Source organism: Electrona antarctica (genome assembly GCF_951216825.1).
Source record: "Electrona antarctica genome assembly, chromosome: 17".
NCBI lineage: Eukaryota > Metazoa > Chordata > Actinopteri > Myctophiformes > Myctophidae > Electrona > Electrona antarctica.
The window spans coordinates 36724042-36750387 of record NC_136798.1 but is presented as its reverse complement, the minus strand read 5'-3'; the positions used below and the strand labels follow the sequence as shown (position 1 = coordinate 36750387).

The window sequence follows — 26346 nt, the reverse complement described above, 5'->3', positions numbered from 1 at the left end:
GCGATTCCTGGAAGCCCATGCGCTGTACTGTACTGTACGCATGCCACGGCTAACATGTGCTTTCCTCGGAAAAGGTTCCTCTGCTGTTTTCACTTAGCCTTGCTCCGAGTTCACCTCTCTCTGTTGTCACCCAGAGGCCCATCATCTCTCTGTTGTCACCGAGAGACCCATCATCCCCCGCTAAAGCGGAGGACGGCATGTTGAGGTTTCAACTCAGGGCACGCAGGATATTCTCAACACTTCCTGTTATTAATGGCCCGTCTATTCATTCATCCTATACTCCTACCTACCCGGAGCGGAGAGACAGAGAGACGTGGTCCTTGGAACCTTGAAAGAGATCCTTCGTACATGGAGAAGGGACGGATTACTGCAATAAAGTGCACTAGAGATGAGCCATCCAACTACTCTGGTAGTGCTGTAGCTAAATAATTGATAAAAGGAAGGATTTTTGAGAAATATAAATGGAAATTGCTAAAACAATGTGCTCATACACCTTATATGAGTGTTTCAGGAGTGTAAAGTGTAACAGGGACATTCTTGTCATGCTTGCTAAACTAACACATAATATGACTCATATGACTCAACTATTCTGAGAGCTGTTTGGTTTTTACATATGCTTTCATTTTGGTGTTTTAACTAAGCATTATGTTATACTTTAGCTATTGAAAAATACCAGTTCTACAAGCTCATAGCGCGCCACCGAGTGGCGCGCTACGAGCTTGTAGGTCTGCTATTTTAGAAAAATCATAAAAATGCGGCACAAATCTTTGAATATATATTCTTTCAGAGCGAACGTTTTTTTTATTTGGACTTCAGGCCTGAATGGGTTAAAGTAGTTAAATGGGTTAAAATTCGGTCATTATCAACTAACCCTCATGGCAGCTGAAACACCAAAACATAAATGTGTGAGGTAACTGCACTTCTGTTGTAGAAGAGACGTTTCGCTGGCAAACTCCTCTCATCTGCAAGTAGTGGCTCAGACGTGGTTGTCTTGGAATCTTATGGTTCCTGGTTTGCGTTTGAGTGACCTTGAGCAAGACACTTAACTGCTCCCGCGCGAGGAGGCCGATGCCTTGCTCGCATGCATTCCTCCCCCACCATCAGTGTGAATGGGTGAATGACTGTAATGCACGTTGTGTAGCGCTCCAGAGATAGGCGCTACATAAAATGCACCATTTACGACCGAGTGTGGATAAATAAAACGTTAAACTGGCACGAGGATTAGATAACGACAGAGCTGTCATTCTTGGGTGAGCTATTCCTTTAACCCATGTAGGCCTGACGTCGAAATTAAAAAAATGTCTTCTAAATCCTGACAGTTTTCTGAAATACCTTTTTTCTACTGTAAGTCAGTGATGCTCAATATTTCATGTCAAGGACCCCAAATATTATCTGTAATTGGCCTCCGACCCCCATCTCAAAATATGTTGTTCCAGAAGCAAATAGTTGAGTTAAAAATATTGGCTCTGAAATAGATTCAAAGATTTGCACTACATTTTCACCATTTTTCAAAAATAGCAGACCTACAAGTTCGAGCTTGTAGATCTGCTATTTTTCAATAGCTAAAGCATAACATAATGCTTAAAAAACACCAAAAGGGGTTCCCGCCCAGAATGGGTTAAGATTGAGCCCTTTTTGCTTTCAAGGAAAAAAAACCCTCACATGATGAAACCCGGGCTCTACTGCTTCATGTGAATGTTATAATAAAGCCAACCTCTGTCAAACATATCCCCATCGGTCTTATCGGGACATCAGAGAATGGGATAATGAGAGGTGCCGGGGATCAGCATCAACCGTTTGATGTAGCGCTTGTTGCAAACATGGCATTAGCATCGCCTGTATTCGGAAAGAGATAATGACAGATGCACCCAATGCAGTCTGCAGTCTTTAGCCTGCGCCTAACGAGCACAAGGGAATACGCTGCAGTAGCAAAACTGCCAGGATACTGCGGTGACTAATGGTAACATGTTCAAAAGCCAGGATGAAAAGAGAGAGGAGTTGTGGTGCGTGTAATTAGACAACATACTCCTCCTGACAAACAACAGATTGTATTTGGGGTTTAAAGGCCTACGCAGGAAGCCAGACAAACGTCTTGATCTTGAGAGTGTATTAGACTTTTTGCTCCTTATGGCTCCTTATGAGACGTTGACTGATCACACCGTACGTTTCAAACTCAGAATAACCACCAGAGCTGCTGAGTTTGTAAATATTCAGGATTGATTGCATTCTGAACAGTTGCGCTTGTGGCGCCAGGACTCTGTCTCTGCTGGTGCTAAAAGGCGGAGCTGGGTCAATACACAGGGTTAAAGAGCACTTAATAGGGAACAGCTTGTTTTCGTCAATAAAAGTAAGCCACACTTAGTAATGATAAATTGATGTATTTTTCCCCAAGAAGTTTCAACATTTTGATATAATGTATGGCTACTGAATCATATCGCTATGTTGTTTCATAGCTTATAATAAGATGCATCATTAAAACTTCTCCGGACTTCGGCCGTCCGACCAGGTGGAGACTATATCATATACTGTAGCAGGTCAACTACCCAACTTGGGCAGAGGCCTCAAAGGTGAAAGTATTTCAGCACTGGACAGCTCCAGGTGCAACTGCACACACTGCCCCATAATATTCCCCAAAATGCCTGGGAAAATTCACATGTATTAAACTAATGACATGCAAAGTAGAAAGCACATGCAACAGGATACTTTAAGTACTGGCAGTGGCGATCATCATGTCATCTGCGACTGATTACACATTTTCTTTCTGGTTGCTGTCCGGAAACCGGGAGCCGTGATCGTTCCACTGGTGACTGGTTTCAATCAGAGGCGGTGTGGTGGTAACAGTAACTGTGGAGAATCCAACAGACTGATCTGGTGCCTTGGCAGTTGGCACTGAGAAAAAGTTGCTTTGGGGGGGACGCTGAACTAGGGCTAAGGATCCCTGTGACTGTGCTATGCTCCAGCTAGCCCTGGTATAAAGCCAGCCATTATTCTGACACAGGCAAGCTGCTATGCTCTATAAGCCTATCTCACAGAATTTCCCCGCCCCCCTAAATACGCCCCCTTTCGGGGTTAGTGGTGATAGCGTGACGTCACTCCATAGACACTACATGTTAACCGAGGTAATTTAAGAAGTCTACAACTTTTGTTTTCTCAAGGTAAGGTTTGTTCTATCTGTTCGACCTGATTTACCATCTTGTTTGCTTCATAATAATATTGGTCTGTCACATTTTTACATTAGAAAATGTACTTAGATTCTCCAGAGAAAAAAACGTGTAAATGCTCATGTTAAAGACACCACTATTTACCGGAAGTGGGCGTGGAAAGCGGGCTGTGAGATAGGCCTATTCTGTCTTGAATTGGGGATGATGGAGACCATTAGTGGTTTTATTTTCTTTTGTGTAGCAAGTGCCATAAAATCCAGCTCAAAAGGCTCGCTCCAATGGGACCGACTCTAAGTGAGGTGCTATGGCTTCTATTAACCCATTTTGGGCGGGAACCCCTTTTGGTGTTGGCATTATGTTATGCTTTAGCTATTGAAAAATAGCAGATCTACGAGCTTGTAGGTCTGCTATAAGTCGAAGAACGACTGACATAGAAACATAGCTTTTTCAGAAAACTGTCGATGTAGAATCTGATCTCAGGTCAAAATGGGTTAAGACACTTCGGGGGGAAAAAACAGCCCCCACTCCCATTGAACACGAAAACTATTATGATTCAGGGTCAGGGAATCTCATGACTTCTCCAGAGCAACCCCAATCGGCCACAGGCTCTGTGTCATACTGATAACACCTCGCCTCAGATTTAGTTTGGGTAAGCAGCCAACACGAAAACAGGCCTCTCCGAGTAAACAGTAACACAACACAACACACAAACAAAGGCCAGATGTGAGCAGAACATAATCTGAAGAGCCGCTCACGTCCACAGTCCACACATGAGCGGAGCTGTAAATAACAGGCCTCCTAACTCAACAGAGAACGCAGCGCTATATGGGGTGTTCCACAAGTTTATACAAGGTCCAGCTGGGTGGAATAATAGTAGCCCGTCAGAGATCTGGTCGGACGCCAGGGCAGTATTTATGGTGGGTTTGGGGGTCTCCTCATAATGGCAAAAATGGTTTATCTCGTACATTTTGTGGTTGCATTCTTGACATTTACAGCCAATCATAACACATTTTTTTCTAACCATAATTGTCTGCTGATGATTTAGCAGCGTAGGAAAGGCCTCTATTTCTTATAGGACTTAATACTAAATACGAAAATCTTTAGCAATAAGAAGTTAATCAAGCCCCATTTCCATTTCAGTTCTCATTATTCTTCTATAATAAAATAAAAATTGTGCGTGCGTGCGTGCGTGCGTGCGTGCGTGCGTGCGTGCGTGCGTGCGTGCGTGCGTGTCCCCCACGTATCTCTACAACCTACTGACTGAGAACAAACACAAAATAAACACCAAATTGCATGCATGCAATGAATGTGTGAGTGGTGGACTGGTAACAGTTGACCAGTGCATGTATGAAGCAGTGAGTGGTGGACTGGTAACAGTTGACCAGTGCATGTATGAAGCAGTGAGTGGTGGACTGGTAACAGTTGACCAGTGCATGTATGAAGCAGTGAGTGGTGGACTGGTAACAGTTGACCAGTGCATGTATGAAGCAGTGAGTGGTGGACTGGTAACAGTTGACCAGTGCATGTATGAAGCAGTGAGTGGTGGACTGGTAACAGTTGACCAGTGCATGTATGAAGCAGTGAGTGGTGGACTGGTAACAGTTGTCTGACCAGTGCATGTATGAAGCAGTGAGTGGTGGACTGGTAACAGTCTGACCAGTGCATGTATGAAGCAGTGAGTGGTGGACTGGTAACAGTTGATCTAATTGTCTCCACCAGGCCGAAGGCATGGGGAGAGAGTATGTTTTGCACTCCGTCCGTGTGTCCGTCCTTCCGTCCTTCCGTCCTTCCATCCTTCCGTCCGTCTGTGAACAGCTAATCTCCGGCACCGTTAACCCGGTCGATGCCAAACTTTGCACACACACTCCCTGGATGCCAACGATGAACCTCTGCCCCACATTTTCCAGAACGGCCTGTTATAGCGCCACCATGAGGCAGCTTTTCACATTTTTTACCTAAAACTGCACGATCTGCGTGAAACGTTGCATGCACACTCCCTAGAGGCTAAGGACAAACCTTTGACCTGCACTTTCCGCATCTGCCTTTTATAGCGCTACCAGGAGGCCGACTTTTGTAAAACACATTTTTTTATATTACTCCTCCAGATTCTGTCCAAAAATCTCACAAATCGTTACACAGTATCTCTATGGTCATGTGCTCAAGTCGGATCTGTCCGATATCTCATATTCCATCCTAATTGGCTATAATTGGCTTTCACAGTTTGCAAGATTGCCCCGTTTTCAACAAAAGCCTCAAATCATGAACGCAGCATGCAATTTACGTGAAATCTTTCACACATTTTCTTACTAGGCTGAGGAATATATCCCACCCTTTTCACATTGGCCTGTTATAGCGCCACCAACAGGTTGATTTTTGCAAAACACATTTTTGGAACAAAATGCCTCAAATCATACAATTGCCATCAAAGGCGTATGAAGAAATGGCACCCTTTTCACATTGGCCTATTATAGCGCCACCAGGAGGCCACAACCTGACCTGCCCTGGTGGAGACCTGTGCCCAGAAGGGCACTTTTTCTAGTTCATGTATGAAGCAGTGAGTGGTGGACTGGTAACAGTTGTCTGACCAGTGCATATATGAAGCAGTGAGTGGTGGACTGGTAACAGTTGATCTAATTAATTTCCATGAGGTCGGCTCCATTCTATTGATTCGGCTACATTAACCCATTTTGACCTGAGATCAGATTCTAAAAATGTCTTCTACATCCTGACAGTTTTCTGAAAAAGCTATGTTACAAGCTCGTAGCGCGCCACTCGGTGGCGCGCTATGAGCTTGTAGATCTGCTATTTTTCAATAGCTAAAGCATAACATAATGCTAACACCAAAAAAGGTTCCCGCCCAAAATGGGTTCATCAGTCAGGATGATAACAGGTAAACAAACATAATTCATGTTGGTGATTATATAAAAGGTATTATCATATTCATTTATTATTGTTAAGTTCACTCTGTATATCCAAGGGCATAATAGCATGCCATTACAAAACATGGGCTACATGGAAGAAATGTGTTTAATACAACGAAATTAACTGCTAGAAGGTCCTAAATTAACTTAATTAAGGAGTCACCGTCTCTGTGTCATGTTATTCTTTCTTAATTATAGTATAGAGATCGACTACTATACAATCAAATAAATCTGTATACGAGATAATTTCAGATTTCAGAGAGGGAGGGAAATACTAAATTAACTGTTAACTACATTAAAACCTTTCGCGGGGGCGAGTTGGTATTCGTCAGGATGCATCACACTGGAACCTGGTGACTCTATTTAGGGCATGCCATTATAGATAGGTCTGTCCCAATTATTACATACATACATAGTCGTCTCGTAGCAATTATTTGAGATAATCTCCAATAATTGGCTTGTGGAACACCCCGGGCTCGAATTTCGCCTTTTATCAAAAATGGCAGAAAGTGAAAATGTGGCAAAGGCTTTGAGCATCGACACGCTATAATTACTACTATGATGATGCTATAATAAGCACTTTGGCCAGACAGACGCATTCCAAGACAGCGATGAAAAGGTTTGAGATAGGTGTGAGAATGAGGGTGATTAACCATATTCACACGCTGGATATTTTTGCTCACATGTCATTATTCTGGAAGAGGGGGGGGGGGGGGGGGTGTAAATATGTCAGTTTAACAACATGGAGGAAGACAGATAGTGGTGGGTCAAAGGCGGACTGCCCGGCAGAAAGAGAGAGAAAGAAGGCATAGAGGAAGGATGCAGCTCATAGACATGCAGCTGGATGAAAACAAGGCCCCTGTGTCCGGAGGGCTCTGTGTGTGCGTGCGTGCGTGCGTGCGTGCGTGCGTGCGTGCGTGCGTGCGTGCGTGCGTGCGTGCGTGCGTGCGTGCGTGCGTGCGTGCGTGCGTGCGTGCGTTCAAAGCATTACTGTAGCACCGAGGCGCGGGTCTATTTAGTATTTAGAGCGAGCTCATACACGGCTCCTTCATACAGAACTATCTGTTATGTAATGTTTGATGTACATACTGTAGGTGCGTGAGGCGGTGACGGGCACAGGAAATAGCAGACATACAATCTTGTAGATCCTTGTACTATGCACGCACGCATAATTGTAGATCCACCTTTAAGTATAACAGGGCTTTTATCCCGCCTGGACTGCACTGACCTGGCTCCCATACACATGGCAGAACATCAGAGAGAGGTTAGAGAGCGCCAGCAGTAGGACGAACAGAGGGTGAGAGAGAGAGAGAGAGAGAGAGAGAGAGAGAGAGAGAGTGAGAGAGAGAGAGAGAGAGAGAGTGAGAGAGAGAGAGTGAGAGAGAGAGAGAGAGAGAGAGAGAGAGAGAGAGAGACTCACCCTTGGCACTGGAGGTCCGTGGTCATCAATAAATGTAGATTCACCTGCAAAGACAAAAGGAAGCAGAGCGTTCAGGATTCTCAGCGCAACCATTTAAAAAATGTGTTCCAATTTAGGGCATGTCAGAAAGCTGAAGAAAATGGCCATGGCGAAAATGTTGAAAAAGAACATTCAAATTCAAAGACTCGCAATGCGTGTAGTGGGCTTGTATATTGACCATTTTCAAAACAATGTCAAATGTTGTTTTTTTTGTGGGTAGCTGAATCTCACATCGATAAAGTAATAGAGTAAAACCTTAAAGGAGCATTCAGTGATTTGGGTGATTTGGAAAACCACCCGGTCCGCCCCGGTAACAAAATGTGCACATGCACGCTCTACAGTGAGGGGAAGTGCAACAGGCCAACAGCATGTGCACCAAGGCCCGCCCCCACTCGATCATGATTGGAGGAAGGCCCCTCTCATCCTGATTGGATGAAGGCTTTGCCACCCGCCACCAAAACTGAAACTAGGGTTTTTTGACCCCAGGGGCTCACTGGGGACAGGGAGGAACTCCTTATATGGTCAGCACACTCTATAGTAGGGAGCATTATCCAGAAAAAAAGAAAAAAGAAGTGATATTTGAATTAAGTCAAATCACTGAATATACCTTTAAAAGTGTAGAGAGATTATAGTGAACTGAGAATGGCAATGCATGGACCTCATAGCACTGGGGTAAACATGTACAGTAGTGTTCACCTCATAGCACTGGGGTAAACATGTACAGTAGTGTTCAAGGCAAGGAACTCTGAACTTCATTCAGCGGGCCAGCAGTACGGGAAGACAGTATGCTGGATTGTGTCCAATAGATATTAATATATAATAATTCATATACAGTATATAAAAGACTAAAAAACCCCAAAACAGCTTCATTAGAAATTGTCCACCGTCATCCTCCGATATAGTCAGTCGAAGAAAAATACGTACAGCTCTTCACAATCGTCCTCATAAAGTGTCGTCATTATCATAAAGAGAGAGAGAGTTACAGTTGGAGGCCATCGATATTGTCCGTTTCTTTTTGCTGAGGTTTGCGTGATCTGCGCAAAAGGACAGTTAACCCATTTTGGGCGGGAAACCCCTTTTGGTGTTTTAAACATTATGTTATCATTTAGCTATTGAAAAATAGCAGATCTACAAGCTCAGCGCGCTACGAGCTTGTAGGTCTGCTATTTTTGAAAAATCGTGAAAATATTTATTTCAGAAAACTGGAGGATTTAGAAAATTTTGAGGTCAGGCCTAAATGGGTCAAATGATAAGGGACAATATCGGTGGCACCCAACTGTACAGCCATTTCCTACAGTAAAGTATATCTGCCAACATGCGCGGAGAGACATTTCATGTGGGGCACAATGGGACCCTTTCAAGGCGGCCTGAACACTTTGGATCTGTGCTCTCCTTTCAGTCAACTCTCCAAATCCAAGCCCTGACTTATGACAGTATGGCCCTTTCTTTCACGGGGCGGCTCGCAACGCCTGTCCAAAGTCCAGAGACAAAGAGACAAGAGAATACCTGCTATCACCTCAGGAGGAACACAGAGAGAATGACACAGCTAGTGAACGTCGGAAAGAGAAAGAGAAGAGAGAGATAAACAGTGTTGGGATTCGGGGGAAAGAGAAAAAGAAACTGTCAGAGAAACACACAAAGGGAAAAAGGAGGGGAAAAAAAGAGAGTAAAAATAAATGGGAAGCAATCAAAATAGGGGGCAGACAGCAGACAGCAGAAGACAGAAAGTGTTGAAAGGAGCGCGGAGCTCTCTAAGAAACTGATGAAACTAGTGACAAATGAAAACTCACACATGAACACATGATTCACTGTGGTTTGCCAAGGGTTTACTCACTTGGCACAGCACGTAGAGAGGCTGTTCTAAAAGCCATGTTGGAAGTGCATTGTATGGCTTAGTACAGTAAGTACTGTTTATACTGCAGACAGCAGTGTGTGTATAGGTTCTGGGCAATTACTCTCTTATATTGAGATATAATCTGGCTTGTTTTGGCCTAGCTATTATTAACATACATGCACCGGTACACGCATGTACTGTCTTGCACGCACGCACGCACACGCACACGCACACACACACACACACACACACACACACACACACACACACACACACACACACTTTATGAAACATCCTAATAACAGAACCAGCACAAAGGCCTCTGCCCACTCCAGACAATTGATCACACCTGATCACCCCTAGATCTCCATATATGGAGCTGGCCTGTTCTGAAATGACAGTGAGGTCCTGACATCTGCATAGACTCCATATTTGGGCATGCCTGACAAAGAACTCCATATATGGGCCTAAAAGGGACACAGACATAATAACTGGGTGGGTCATGCATTCCCAACTTGCTTGTTCCAAGTAGGCCAGTGTCCAACGGGCACCGCTGTAGTACATGTTAATTTGTAGGTCCTCGGCATGAAAAGGTTCAAGAAACACTGTTTTATGCACATGTGTACAAGTACACACGAAGAAGCATGCGCGCGCACGCACGCACGCACACGCACACACACAGTGTGTCTTCCTGAGGAATGCTGAGAGAGCCTTGGTTTTGCAGATCGCACCAAGGCATTTGAGGTCGCGGCAGGGCGGGGAACCCTGGGAGAAACAGACATCTCCGTTCCCTCTTCTGTCATCCATCATGGACGACCCCTGTGTGTGCTTCTCATTAACGCTTTGGATCGGGGATTGGAACTAATTCTTTCCAGGGCATGGGCCTCGTAACAGGCTGACAGCTGGCTGCCACCACCCCCACCACCCACAAAGACAGAAAGGTTGGAAGAACTTTAAAAAAAAAAGATGAAGAAAAAAAAAACCTGCAGTGGGGAGGCTAAAGCCTGTTCTTCTCTGATTCCTCCGATTAGGAAAACGGCTCTAATTGACTGGATAATGGGAACATGTGTCTCGTTGGAGGACTTTCACTATCCGTTTAATACAATCATTCCCGGGATTCCTTCAAAATAGGAGCTCTGGGGTGCCGATAAGAAATGGCCACTTTTACTCTGAACCCCCCCCCCCCCCCCTGGAAACAATTCGAAATATTTTGCTAGCTTACCGTGGTCTCGATTTTATTATATCGCTAGAAGCTCCAAAAAGCGTTCATATTTTGAGGGAGAGGCGGATGAGGAGCAGAAATGAAGCGCTAGTATATCCATCAGATGAAAACCACGGAGAGCGGATTAGGAGAGACGAGGCATTCTTTCTGCGACGTTTCCAGACGGATAGGATGGAATGTGTTAAGATGTTCCTTGTGTTCCTGGAGATTTATCCCCTTGTGTAGGCCTGTCACAATTATTACATAATAGCCTAATAGCAATTATTTGAGATAATCGCAATTACAGTATAAATCATCGATCGTTTCCATGATGAAAAATCGGAAATTAGTCCCCACAGGAATCCGCGAATTTACCGCGGTTTTATCGCCCATCCGCAGAATACTAGAACGTCCGTGGAATAGTCGGACGTGTCCCCGTTTTTCCTCCCGGAATTTTTAATGGGAAGATTTCCGTCCAAAATACATGACAAAAGTTCCTTATTACTACCAGTAGGTACCAGTAGGCTAGGTAGTAATAAGTAGGTACTATAACATTTACGGTGAGGTGTCTGAGGAGTGAGGACCATAGAGTATATATATAATAGAGACTGAACTGGCGCGAAGCTCCGCCCCCCCAGCTATTCATGTCAGTGGAAGTTGCTCAGTGCATAGAGTATATATATAATAGAGACTGAACTGGCGCGAAGCTCCGCCCCCCCAGCTATTCATGTCAGTGGAAGTTGCTCAGTGGCGTTTTGAAGCACCCGGAAGACTGCCGGAAGTCCCTCCCAGGACCTCAACTTTGAGGTCCTGAGTGACGTAGGGCAACCGAGCGCTCAACGTTAAAGCCCAGCTGCACGGGGTTTCCCGGTCATGAATCCACGGGTCCGCCTGTAGTCCCTCCTCCTACCACTAGGACCCAGAGCTTCAACGTTGGAAAGTCTGCCTGCCCCCTTGGCTCAGTGGCGTTTTGAAGCACCCGGAAGACTGCCGGAAGTCCCTCCCAGGACCTCAACTTTGAGGTCCTGAGTGACGTAGGGCAACCGAGCGCTCAACGTTAAAGCCCAGCTGCACGGGGTTTCCCGGTCATGAATCCACGGGTCCGCCTGTAGTCCCTCCTCCTACCACTAGGACCCAGAGCTTCAACGTTGGAAAGTCTGCCTGCCCCCTTGGTGAGGACACTTTCTTCACAGCAGATAAGGTCCGTCCTAATATCTGGTCCGACTTGAAACTGAATCTGTGTAAATGGTTCCTACTGAAACTGAATCTGTGTCCTGACTGACAATGCTAAAGTAATTCATTATAATAATAATTCGATTTTTATCCCCAAAAACTATTATTGGAATATTTGATTATTATGACCCATCCATAGGCCTAATTAATTGTATCTATTTCATAAAAGATTTTACTTGATTATTAAAACAAAACTGGTAATTTTAGGTTAAATAAGTTCATCTCCGCGGAATATTAACTAAGCAGCGGAATCCAGGATTGTTCTCCACGGAATTAGGAATGTTCTCCGCCGAATCAAGACTTTTTCTCCGTGGATTCCTGTGGTGACTATGAAATAGCAGATCAACAGATCAACTATTTCCACTATTTTGTAAATTTTTTGGAAAGAAAAAAAACTATTATGTGTCAGTGCTTTCTTTGTATATGTAAGTTATTTGTCGTCTGCCCTGTGCAATTTGTGATTACGAAGCCTGAAAGGCAAACTGACGTTGTGTTCCAATGTTCAAATGCAAATCGTTAACCGCATTTAGTTGTGTCACAATTAATCGTCAACTTAAATTTGTAATCTTGACAGCCTTACCCTTATGTACTTATGTTCTTGGAGAAAAGGAGGCACTGGAGCAACTCGGACAGTTTAAGCCCTTATTTTATTATCAGGGTGCAAGAAAAAAAAATATGTTTCGATGTTTCAGTTACATCTTCGTCAGATCATGAACTTATGTTCTTATGTTCTTGTTCCCAGTTCCCACATCTAAAAAATATGTGCAAAACATTCAAGACCACTGTGACTCCTGTCCTGTTCTGTTGGCCTCTTCCTCAACCAGACGGGGGGGAGGGGAGGTCATGAGATTTAAGTCTGAAAGACTGACGGTCAATGTCAGTCTCCGAAACCCAGAGAAACACATACGCATACGTGCGTATGCGTATGTGTGTGTGTGTGTGTGTGTGTGTGTGTGTGTGTGTGTGTGCGCTTGTGCATGTACGTCTGGGTACGTCTTATTAGACAATAAGTGGACCTATGTTGTTAAGCACAAGGATCAGAAGGATGCAGCTTAATGGTTAATTGGATTATGGTGTCACAAGATCCAGCTTGTGGCTGGAAGCAGCTGCATTCCCGCTGCTCGCTGGATTTCTATCAAATCGATGCGACAACCCGGACAACAAATCTGAGTCAATCGATAAATACAATGTTTTTCTTCCTGAATATCTTCTTTCAGACTGGCATTCCAATAAACGCTACAATCAAGACGTACTGTACAGCACAGAATAGCCATAATACGAAAATAGTTTATTCATTACACTAGGCTGAAGTCAATGGGGAACCGGTTGTCAGTACCTACTACTTTGAACAGTGGCTTTCGAACACGTTTTATTTCAAGGCCCATTATTTATTCGGCATTTGAGCCAAGGACCACCATTTGATGAGATTTAGCCTCTCAGACTTAGAATATATATTTTTTTCATTGGAAAATATCTTGTCCACAATCCATGCTGTATTGATGTTGGTACCATAGGAGAGATAATAGGCAAATCTAATTATGTAGACTTCTTGTAAATTAAGTAATGCACATGTTTAACAATAATTGGGAGTTACGGGTCCATTTGGTTCTCAATCTACACTCTCAAGGGGATGCATACATTTGTTAGACATCCTAACAGTCCGACAGGCATTAGTTCGACAACACAGACGCTCCCGACATGCGTGGCCGGTTACAACTAACCTGTGGCAGGTTAGAACTAACCTGTGGCGGGTTAAAACTAACCGGTGGCGGGTTAAAACTAACCGGTGGCAGGTTAAAACTAACCGGTGGCGGGTTAAAACTAACATGTGGCGGGTTAAAACTAACCTGTGGCGGGTTAAAACTAACCTGTGGCGGGTTAAAACTAACCGGTGGCGGGTTAAAACTAACCAGTGGCAGGTTAAAACTAACCGGTGGCGGGTTAAAACTAACCTGTGGCGGGTTAAAACTAACCAGTGGCAGGTTAAAACTAACCGGTGGCAGGTTAAAACTAACCGGTGGCGGGTTAAAACTAACCTGTGGCGGGTTAAAACTAACCAGTGGCAGGTTAAAACTAACCGGTGGCGGGTTAAAACTAACCTGTGGCGGGTTAAAACTAACCAGTGGCAGGTTAAAACTAACCAGTGGCGGGTTAAAACTAACCTGTGGCAGGTTAAAACTAACCAGTGGCAGGTTAAAACTAACCGGTGGCGGGTTAAAACTAACCTGTGGCGGGTTAAAACTAACCAGTGGCAGGTTAAAACTAACCGGTGGCGGGTTAAAACTAACCTGTGGCAGGTTAAAACTAACCTGTGGCAGGTTAAAACTAACCTGTGGCGGGTTAAAACTAACCTGTCGTGCCCGACATGCGTGCCAGGTTACAACTAACTCGTGGCAGGTTAAAACTAGCCCGTGGCTTCCTGTGAGGTTTTTAGGGTGGGCTTTTGGGTATAGGGTGTCGGAACTCATGACTGTAGGTCTGTTAGTACGTCAGACCAAACACATGCACCCCTCTCAAGAGTTAGAAGATATATAAGGGTCCATTTGGTTACACAAACTGTCTTATCATTTAGCTGGGGACCACCTGGAACCCCCTCAAGATCCACTGGGGGGTCGTTATGCGGCCCTCACACCTACGTCCCGTGGGTTGCGAACTTGCGACCCAGTCTTTGGGAAACAATGCTCTAGTGTACAGTGTATATATATATATATATATATATATATACTATAGTACTTTCTGACTACCTTTAAATAACATTTTGAGTAAAAAAAAGTATAATGCATACTATATGTACGTAAAGTACATACTGTGGTACTCATTTCTAAACTAAAACACCCAGAAAAGTTCCAGATACATGCATGTTCACATGGGTGAATGAATCCACTTCTGGCATACATACAGTACACTCTCTGCTGAAGGATCTTGTGTTTTCCCCACTGGTCCTGTAGCTTAATTAACACCTCCATCAAATGCCCTTTCCACTAGCAGGGCTCTGAATAAGTTGTCAGATTGCTAGTGGTCCATATACAGTACCGTATACTGTGCAGAATGGGTGGGGTGGTAGTTTGGTTTAACAATCACAGCCGAGGGAAGGGAAAGTGGATATAGGATCAGAGAAAGATATAATCATAGATAAAAGAAAGTAATGCGTGATTTATGGTTTGGTTGCGCACCGTGTCGCTGCCAACAAAAATAGCTGATCTACAAGCCCACGACCCTGTCACGCTGAGAGGGAGGGCTAAAAATACAGTATGTTTCAATACGCAGCGAGAAATACTGCATGCAGGAAGCATTTCTTTCTTCTTCCAGTCTCATTTAATTATTATTATTATTTTGTATCTTAAACGACGTATCAAGCTTCAACAGACCCCGCCCCAAACAAATCCTTCAGACACTGGAATTTTCCCTTCGGTGTTGGCCCCCCCACCAGGAATGCTATACTCCTATGTTGGGGAATTTCATAAACATGCATTTAGAGCATAGACCGTTTCATTTGCTCCATGAAATTGGTGACTTCGGTATAAGTACGGGCTTAGTGGAGAACACGTCCCAGAATAGGCTACGGGCAGGGAGAGGGAAAACCGCACAGGAATGGCTGTTAACGACATTGGTGTAAAGCAGGGGCTCTCAACCCGTGGGTCTCGACCCCCCGGGGGGGGGGGGTCGCCAAATTATTCCCCCCCCCCCCCCCCCAAAAAAAAATAATGTATATGTATACACAGTATCTCACAAAAGTGAGTACACCCCTCGCATTTCTGCAAAAAAAAATAATATCTCTTCATGTGACAACACTGAAGAAACGACACTTTGATACAATGTAATGTAAAGTAGTCAGTGTACAGCTTGGATATCAGAATCAGTGTAGATTTTATTAGGGGAATACCACTCATTTTCAACATCATTAATATACTTTTGAGCTGCTTTGTGGAAATAATAAAAAAGTCCCCCATTCCGCTCAAAGGTAATGACAAGTAAAATGTTGAAAATTAATTCCCCATTAAGTACTGCGTAATTAAGTATCATTTTGAGGTATTTGTACTTTACTTGAGTATTTTCAATTTCCGATACTTTTACTTCTACTCCACTACATCTCAGAGGCAAATATTGTACTTTTACTGCACTACATTTATTTGAAATCTTTAGTTACTACGGTAGTTACGTTGCAGATTTTGAATATTATATATAAATATGCCCGAATATATACATCGAATATATACATCCCCACAAGTGCTGGGATGAAACACTCTCTAAACGTGCACGGCAAGATTGCAGGGTCCAAAGAGGACGCTTCTCTCTTCATTCACCGCACATCCTGCTGACTGCCTCAGACTTAGTCAATGAAATGTTTCTCAAGTGTTCTGCTGGCAGCTAGCATCAAAATCTGTTCGGGCAAATTTTAAAAAACCAGCGCGCTGCGATGTGACACATTATCGTGAGCTTGTACTGTATGATGTGGTATTTACAAAAACAAAAATATATCTTGAAAACATTTTATGCGGTTACATTTGGCACAAAATATTTTCAGTTGAGGCTCTGCGGCCAAATACATGTGGGGGCGACCTCCTTGACATGAGGGGGCGACCTCCTTGACATGAGGGGGCGACCTCCTTGACATGAGGGGGCGACCTCCTTGACATGAGGGGGCGACCTCCCTGACATGAGGGGGCGACCTCCTTGACATGAGGGGGCGACCTCCTTGACATGAGGGGGCGACCTCCTTGACATGAGGGGGCGACCTCCTTGACATGAGGGGGCGACCTCCTTGACATGAGGGGGCGACCTCCTTGACATGAGGGGGCGACCTCCTTGACATGAAAAGGGTTGGGAGCCATGTGTATAAACGGATGGAATGGAAAGATCAGACAGGACAGATCATTTTGGGCACCTGAAGATAATACCTGTCTCACATGACGTTAAATGCACACACACACACCCACCACACACACACACCTGTCACTACATGCTCATTGCGCACGGCCAACAAGTAAAAGCAGTCTGTGCCAGACTTTTCTCTTTCTAGGACAAGCGGGAGAAAATGACATAACTCCGCTGTGTTAAACACACCCAGTTAATGCTTATATTTATAGCCCTCACACCAAACAATTACGCTATATTACAAGGTTGGTTCCACACGACGTCCAAAATAGAAGATATGCAAACAAGCTCTTAGCCAGTGTGTGTGTGTGTGTGTGTGTGTGTGTGTGTGTACTGTGTGCATGTATGTGCTGTGCGTGCACGTACACATGCACACATACAGCCTTGAGTGTGTTTACGTGTGCTCCTGCGAGTGCACGCAATGTGTGCATTCAAAAACGCCTGTGTGCATGCTTGCATGTGTGTATGCTTGCATGTGTGTACTGTCACTGTGTGTGTGTGTGTGTGTGTGTGTGTGTGTGTGTGTGTGTGTGTGTGTGTGTGTGTGTGTGTGTGTGTGTGTGGTGCGTGTGCGCATGTGTGTGTGCGGTCACCCAACCCTTTGATTTGCAGCGTAGGAGTGGCCCTCCATTAGGACTCATGGCTCGACTCATCCAGCTAATTACAGGGGGCAGCCAGCTGGGGCTAAGGGTTAGGGTCTCCACCCACCAAATCTCTCCACAGTCAGTCAGTCAGTCTCTGTTGTGGAACGGCTGGGGACGGTCAGCCATCTTCAGCATATAAATATAAAGCGCCGAGCTGCGCTGTCACCGTGTTATTGCAGGTGGGTGCACTGCCCACTGGCCCCGGAGGACTGGGCAGGGTGACCAATTTGCGGAATTCTACTTCTGCTCTCAAATTTTGGTCTCTCACATGGAGGAGGGAGTCCACAAGAACATAATGCACATGGGCGCACGCGCGCTCACACAAACGCACACACACACATTTGTATTACAACTATGGTTGTGAGAACATCACAATGTAAGTTAACAATTTTATGAATGTCTGTTGCTAAAAATGCTAACACACACACACACACACACACACACACACACACACACACACACACACACACACACACACACACACACACACACACACACACACACACACACACACACACACACACACACACACACACACACACACACACACACACACACACACACACAGGCATACAGGAGTTAGGGAATAGGGATACGTGAGGACATGTCAGCATGTCATTTAGCGGTGCATGGTTGCCACTGTGTTATGGTACCGAGCAGGGATGGGCTGCCTGTAAGTGATGACCCGAACGTAGTGGGCCGGCCCGTGTTGACTCTGGCGGCTTCAGAGCCAAACACACAAGTCTGTGGGACTCGGGAGTAGTCTAAATAAAAGACATGCTTGGAAGAACAGGCAGGAAAGGAACACCAGCGATATGTCATGCATTCGTGACGGGTGGTGGAGATGAGAGGCGTGGAGGAGGAAGGAGAGGCGAGCCAACAGGCGTCGAATCAGAGTGAATCCACATTGCTGGTGCTGCGAAGAACGACCTAGTGAAAACGCACGCCGGAGTTAAGGTTGACGGCTATGTGACAACCTGTTGTAGTAAAGATGGACAGAGGTGACTGGAAGCTATAAACGAAACATAGATTTTAAGGCGAGCAGGGAAATATGACTAAGATCCTCTGGTAGCCGTTGTATTGCCAACAGCTGATCACCTGTCTTAGCTTCAGCAGTGCTTTTTACGGTATGATGTGAAGAGAAGACGACTGAACACTTTTGATCCATTGTGCCTAATCAATAACATGTAACCACTTAACCCATTTTGGGGCGAGAACCCCTTTTGGTGTTTTAAGCATTTTGTTGTACTTTAGCTATTGAAAAATAGCAGATCTACAAGCTCATAGCGCAGCACCGAATGCCGTGCTACAAGCTTGTAGAAAAATCTTTGCACAAATCTTTTGAATATATATTCTTTTACAGCGAACCTTTTTAACACAAATCCTTGCTTCTGGAAGAACATAAAAGAACATATTTTCAGATGGGGGTCGGCGGCCAAATACAGATAATTCTGGGGGTCCTTGACATGAAAAAGGTTGGAAACCACTGACATAGTCCAGGGTCTCCCAGGGTCCATCCTGGGCCCACTCCATTTTCCCCTACTACATCAAACTCTTTGCTGAAAACAGCTGATCTACAAGCTCACGACGAACCGCGTTGCAACAAGTTGTGAACTTGTAGAACAGCGAGGGTTTGCCTGTCGTGAGTAAGGAGGACACTAGGGTGCAAGCGGCCATATGCGTGAAAAAAAACGTGTGTCTGTTTTCAGGGCACTGACTGACATCTGTTGTTTTTGAAAATGCTTTTGAAAATACTTTGAAAATACACTTGGCTTCAATTGAAGCCAAGTGGATCACATCATGTGAGTCAGTTCAAGTGAGTGGAGGAGGAACCACGTGAGGCAGTGAACCCTATCACCTCTCCGACAACCCTAAAGGCACTGTGGCAGGACTCCTAAAATGTAAATCCCCGGGAAAGGGATATTTCCATCATTCTAGCGAGCACAGACGAGCTTCGGGACAGGGAGTTAGTGTGTTCTGACCCCCAGTCCCTGTTCTGTGCCGTTGCCAGGGCATTAGGAGAAGGGCCATGTTATGGGCTGTTTTACTTGTGTAATCCATTTAGTTTAGGTACACATAGAGTACCTGCTTTTGGGGGCCGTTCGGATTTTATTTTTATTTTTGCTCAGACTTTTCCACAGCAACAAGTCAAAAACAAACGTCGACTCCATAAGAGTGCAGCTATCTGCGTGACCCGGCATGCACGGAATCTGCCGTCTCTGCCTCTTTGAAATCAGCAAGCTTTGAAATTAAGAAATGAGCTGTGAAGTAGAAAATTGGGTAAAGACTTGAGATTCTAAGAGATGACAGAGACAGGCAGTCAAAGCCGCAATCATTGAAAAAAAAAAAAAAAGGCAGCGCGTCGACAAGCGGGGGAGCCGCTGCGTAAAGAACAATGCCTTCGTCAGACTCGGGGATGATGCCCCGTTGATGAACTTTCCCTTCTCGTTCACAGCAACGAGGGTCGTCCACCGATCGGGAAGGGATAGCCGCTCTTAATCACAGGAAGCGACACAGCCTAGGGCATAGTGTTATGACAGCATATGCTCTGTCAACGTTGTCACCAGAGGTTTCCTTTCCTATTTCAGAGAACCAGAAGTTGGCTGCAACAGTTTATGCGTACTGTACGTACCTCCTTTCAGCGCGTGGACATGTTGTGGACGCGACACCGCCTCTCTCGCTAGCCTGTCCTTATGGATAAAGAGCCTGCCGTGGGAGGCCATTTTGATTGACCAGTGATTTGTCCCATACACCCCTATAAAAGAAGCCAAATGTGGGTTTTTATTATTTTATTATTTTATTATTATTTTATTATTATTTTTATTATTTTATTGTAATTTAATCAGGAGATTAAACCCTCTGCCTTCGTCATTGTTTTAGGACGACTCGAGAAAAATTACAAAAACGTTTTTTAACTGCACATAAGCAACGTTTTTGTAATATTTCTCAATACAAGTGAAAAAAAAATGGAAGGTCAAATGGAAAGCGAGAATGTAAATCTACTCATAGGTTAACTGAAAACATAAAGTACACCACATACTGTATATCAGCCAAGATTACCCGTTTACACATATCAACGTATTCTACGGTGGTAAACCCCAGGAGTGCACAGTCAAATCTTGAGTGTTAAGCATTTTCTTCCCTTAAATTAACACTGCGGATACTAGTCTAAATCCCTCGGAATCAGAACAGGAAACAGCAGACATCATGTTGGGCCATCATTAGCACAACCGCAGCAGCAGAAAAGCTTAGCTAGCCTCAGCAAACATCACACCGACCCAGGAACACCAACCACAACGGTGGCTATACCACTAACAGTTGAATGAAGTCAACCTCCGTTGACTAAACCAGTGCTTCTCAACCTGTGGGTCGGGACCCCCAGATGATTTTGGGGGGTTCCCAGATGACACTAAAGTGACAATTTAAGGACTTATAAGACCTTTTTAATACCTAAACAACTGTCGGGGGGGGGGGAAATGAAAGAAAATGTATTAAATGGAAAAAGACCATTACTGCATCAAAACTAATCAACAAACCATAGTATAAAAACTGGTCAAACATTGGCCAAAATAGTCAAATAATTAGAGGCAACAATTGGCGCGGCTTTGTGAGCTTGTACATCGGCAAAATGGGCAAACTAAATCTAAGGCTGCAACTCAAATATGATGATTATTTTGGGGGGTCCCCAGTTCAAATATGATTATCTTGGGGTGTCACGGCCTGAAAAGATTTAGAACCGCTGGCTTAAACCACTTACTGTAAGCCCTAATAGGGCTTAAGTGGTTTAAGGCAGCGGTTCCAAGCAAGCGGTCCTCCCTATACTGTATGCTTGTAATCTATTTTTGACAGCTCAAGAATTGTTCTGTACATCTTTGAAAGAAAGAAAAGGTCTGCCTATATTGCGGATGCCCAAAATATGGACTCATATGGATTAATGTGGTGAACACAAACACATTATTAGCACTGAACTCACACACATGTACAGTATAAGACCACTGAACTCACACACATGTACAGTATAAGACCACTGAACTCACACACATGTACAGTATAAGACCACTGAACTCACACACATGTACAGTATAAGACCACTGAACTCACACACATGTACAGTATAAGACCACTGAACTCACACACATGTACAGTATAAGACCAACTCACACACATGTACAGTATAAGACCAATGCCAGATGCCCTGCAGCAGAAGTGCAGGTAGGATGAATAAAACAGGCCGTTACGGATCTATGATGTGAGGAAGTGATACAGACATTAATCTGCCAGACTGCAGAGTCGTGCGTGCGCGTGCGTGCGTGCATGCGTGCCTGCGTGCGTGCGTGCGTGCGCGCGTGTAGTTGGAACGCTCGAGGCACACAGACTCATGCTGACGCACGTATGTATCCAAAGGATTGAGTGCACAAACAAAAATGTATATTACAGACAAACATCGAGTCAACATCTAACGTCTGGACCTCACACTGATACTCCAACAACCCCAATTATATCCACGATACTACCATCTCTCCACACTCCCCGTCTCTGTGTGTGTGTGTGTGTGTGTGTGTGTGTGTGTGTGTGTGTGTGTGTGTGTGTGTGTGTGTGTGTGTGTGTGTGTGTGTGTGTGTGTGTGTGTGTGTGTTAGGCTGTGCAACAGTGACACTTGGTGGTGAACAAACACTATAACGCTATTTTCGTGCTCGGACAGACCCAGCCTCCTAGCCAGGGACAGACCCAGGGACCCAGGGACACACATAGCTGCATAACATATCTGTTATCTCACACACAGTTCAATCCCCAATTTAGACGGGAAAAGTAAAGCTTTGAGATAAATTAGCACCCTGTCTTCTTTCTTCGCCTACCAAACCTCCTGAAATAGACATCACTCTGGCAACCCTTCCTGACTCTCCCTCCTCTCAGGCAAATCTCCCGAGGACACTATCCAAATAGAACATGTCCGTTTGCCTGAGTGCAGACGCCGCCGCTGAATGGAGAATGGAGGTTCAGTGACGGCGTAGCGCTCACCTGAAAGCATCTCACTCACGTTTTATTTGGCATGTCTTTACGACTCGAGTAAACACTGATCTCCCTCATGTAGGATTCATGAAAATATTGTTTATTTTTTGTGCGATATTTGGTTTTGGTATTCAACCACCTGTGCAGAGATGAGATAATAGTGAATGGTAAATGGTGCATTTATTATAACGCTTTTATCCAAAGCGCTTTACATAGATTGTGCATTACATTAACCCATTCACACACCGATGGCAGAGGAAACCATGCAAGGCACCAACCTGCACATTAGGGGTTCAGAGTCTTGCTCAAGGACACTTCGACACCAACTCTGGGGGAGCCCAGGATCGAACTGGGAACCTCGTGGCAGAAGTATGAACAGATTGCTTCTTTTGTGCATCTATAGAGCGCGCAGTTTAGCAGAATCTTTTTGAGTGGTGCAACCACTCCAAGGAACAGCAATGTCCGTCCTAACCTATGTGACTATGTCCTAACCTATGTGACTATGTCCTAACCTATGTGACTATGTTTAGAGTACCAGTAGGGGCAAAAGTGGCGCTGTTGTGCCAGAAACAGAGAGAGAGAGATAGTGTTGCACTGTTGCCTGACAATTACAGAGAGAGAGAGAGAGAGAGACAGAGAGAGGGAGGCAGGGGGAGAGGGGAGTTGCACCACTCAGTTCACACGATTTTTCTTTCTGACTGAAGCCAGTCTGTGGTTTTCTCATTACGTCCCACTTTTGCTGATAGTGATCTATCTTCTGGGTTTCAACGGCAGCCAGGAGGGTAAACCAGGAAGTGTAACTGCCTCGAGTAATGTCACACCTGCTTGTTATGAACTTTCACCTTTGTAAGCACCAGCTGAGAGGACAGCCCCCCCCCCCAAAAAAGAAAAGAAAAACTTTCCCCTGCTGTCCATGTGTTATTGTATTTCTTTCCTTCATCTCCTTGGAAACCACTAGCAAGACATGGGGCCAGGATTAAAAAAAGTATATAAAAAACGTCAACCTGTAATTACACGAACGATTCATCGTGGCAATGAGCCATCCGTCTTTCTAGGCTGCTTCAACTCTTGATTTTGGAAGTAGTCGGATGCAGTGGAACTACTGAATTACAGTGAGGCACGCAACAACTACATCTGGAGGACGGAAACAAAAAAAAACACAAATGCGCGCACACACGCACGTGCACACGCACACACGCGCGTGTTGTCTTTTTCTGGTTTTAATATACTTTAATATACTTAGGACGGGAACGGCTTTTGGGGTAGTTGTTGCTATGTACAGTATATAGCAACAAATGTATTTGAAAAAATTTTCCGAAGCCAATAGCTAATAGCCAATTTTATTCTAATTCATCTTCGATGCTACGATTTTATCACCAATGAGGTATTTGGTCAGTATTATAGAGAGTATGCGCATGCTTAAAGTGAATGGCACATCGAGTGGCAAAGCAACAGGCAAAGTGAGTTTAACATTGTTTAATGTTGTTTAATGCAATCAGATAAGACTTTTCTGTGTGGATGTATGGGCTGTCAAGGCCAGAAAGTAGGTTTTTTTTAGGTGTTCCTGCATAACTTCCTGGTTTGATGATGATGTCACACGCATACCCTACTCCACGCAGCTACAGTATCCACCTAGGCACCGATGTTAATGTTTTCAGCTGATTTTGGTTTAGTCAATTAGCGCACCATTTACTGTAGTCTTAGTCGACTATAAAATCTCAGTCTTTTAGTCTTACTTTCTGTATATGATGATTTCCAGTTTTCTTTTTATAGAAGTGTATATTTGTACGTCTTAACATGTTCGAATGAATTGAAAGTGGTGGACCCTGTTGTAAACAAGTCGCTTTCTTTGAAATGCACCCATTCTGCATACTGTGAAATAAAAATGTCAACCAATCAATCAATGAACAACACACCATTTTTAGTCTTTTAGCCAACAAAATGAACACTGCTATAGGCACCTACATTAGGTGTCGTGCTCAGACATGCCTGCAGCCACCTCGGCTGCAATCTGCATGGTCTGACTGACCTCCAGTCAATCTGCATGGTCTGACTGACCTCCAGTCAATCTGCATGGTCTGACTGACCTCCAGTCAATCTGCATGGTCTGACTGACCTCCAGTCAATCTGCATGGTCTGACTGACCTCCAGTCAATCTGCATGGTCTGACTGACCTCCAGTCAATCTGCATGGTCTGACTGACCTCCAGTCAATCTGCATGGTCTGACTGACCTCCAGTCCATATACTCATTCACAACCCGTTGGCACGTGGACACAAACCAAGGTGCAGATGCACAGTCAGTCACAGACACTTTAGTGAGCCTTAAACCGTCAACCAGGGACACAACAAGCCACGCATGTACTCGTAAACACACACACTTTACGAATTCAAGCACATCTGCTACGGAGGTTAAATGAGACCAAGGGCAGAAGGATCACAGGTTCATGTACTGCATTGCTCGCTCGCGCACGCACACGCACGCACGCACACACACACACTCACACTAAGCACTTCTGCACTGTAAAGTCCTACGTGTTAATTTAACTCAATACCCCCAGGGTTTATTTGCAAGGACCCCCTTGGTATTTGAAAGGGAGGAGGTCCTTGCAAATAACCACTAGTACTAGTTGGAACTCCTAATGTACCATAAAGTGTCATACAAATTCATGACATCCAGTAATGGGGTCTATGATCAAAATAAGAACATTATAATGGTGTGTAAAAAAAGAAAGAAAAAAATCTAAAATTTGCTACGGACATGACCAAGTCTTTGTCACGGACAGTACTAATGCAACGCAATGGCTCCATTATGGTTACAGTTTGCACCCTCTCAGAGCTCTCACAGCTGGATAGCTCATGGTGTGCTACGGTATGTGAATCACCTGCCGCCCCTACCTTCACCCTGAGGGACCCCTGAGACCTGCAGCCAGTGTGGACAGGCTCCACCATGGAAAGGTTTGGGGGAGAAAAGGAAGGGGGGGGGGGGGGGGGGGGGTTGTATAAAAGAAGGGATCAACAAGCACTGAATACCTATGGAGACCCAGAATTCCTCTGGGGTCGTCATGTGACGGGAGCAGCCCGATTCAGGAAAAACAGCTGTGTTGCGAGGGAGGAAAAAAAAGAGAGAATGAAGAGGAGGGAAGATAGAAAGAGAGATGGAGACATGGAAGGAGAGAAACGGATAGAGTGAATGCTGGAAGAGCTAATGTACGCCGTATATCTATCTATAAATGCCCCAAGTGTGTACTGTACGTCTGTAATCCACGTAACTCGAGAACGGTTCGCCCCACCGACTTGAAGTGCAGTGCCCGGTGTCGCGGTCGGACCCACGGTTGTCCAGAACCGCCACAAAAGGCCTCTGCCCCAGGCTATGGACAGGGCCTCTAGATCTCCATATATGGAGATGGCCTGCTCTGTCATCTGCATAGACTCCATATATGGGCATAACCGGGACACATACAGTACATAATAACTATGAAAAATTCTAAATACTGGCCTAAATAAATAATGTTTTAAATTATTATTAATGTTTTTTTAAGAACTTTAAGAAGAATAGCAGATCTACAAGCTTGCAACGCTTGTAGATCTGCTATTTTCACTATAGCTTGGGTTCCCGGACAAACGTCAAAATCAGTGTTTTGGGTCTCGAACTTTAATGGATTAAAACTGCTTCAAGAGGACGTCATGGTTCAAACATGAACCTTTAATGGATTAAAACTGCTTCAAGAGGACGTCATGGTTCAAACATGAAGCACACGAGCCAACAATGTGTGGACATGAAGCCCGTCATCAAATGTATTCTGCGTTCTAATGTTATTCACCATGTGCAGCAGCAGTGCAATTTAACTTAACATAATAAGATCAGACAATTCTACCAGTAGAGTGAGTAAGTGTGCGTGCGTGCGTGCGTGCGTGCGTGCGTGCGTGCATGCATGCGTGCGTGCGTGCGTGCGTGCCTGATGTGCACCAGCATGCGCTATGATGTAAATCGGCCTCACCTCAGCAGA

General features: G+C 44.7%; 1 protein-coding gene across 2 annotated transcripts in view; it reads right to left on the bottom strand.

Moving 5' to 3' along the window:
- Positions 1 to 26346, bottom strand: part of usta (uronyl 2-sulfotransferase a) — a 110588-nt gene that overhangs the window by 43620 nt on the left and 40622 nt on the right. The window contains exons 2-3 of one of the 2 annotated variants that reach the window (XM_079526976.1): positions 19961 to 20083; positions 7503 to 7546 (exon numbers count right to left, since the gene is read on the bottom strand). In XM_079526976.1, the coding sequence (XP_079383102.1) occupies positions 7503 to 7546; positions 19961 to 20083 (167 nt within the window). The remainder of the gene's footprint in view (positions 1 to 7502; positions 7547 to 19960; positions 20084 to 26346) is intronic. The other variant, XM_079526977.1, reaches the window with a different exon arrangement.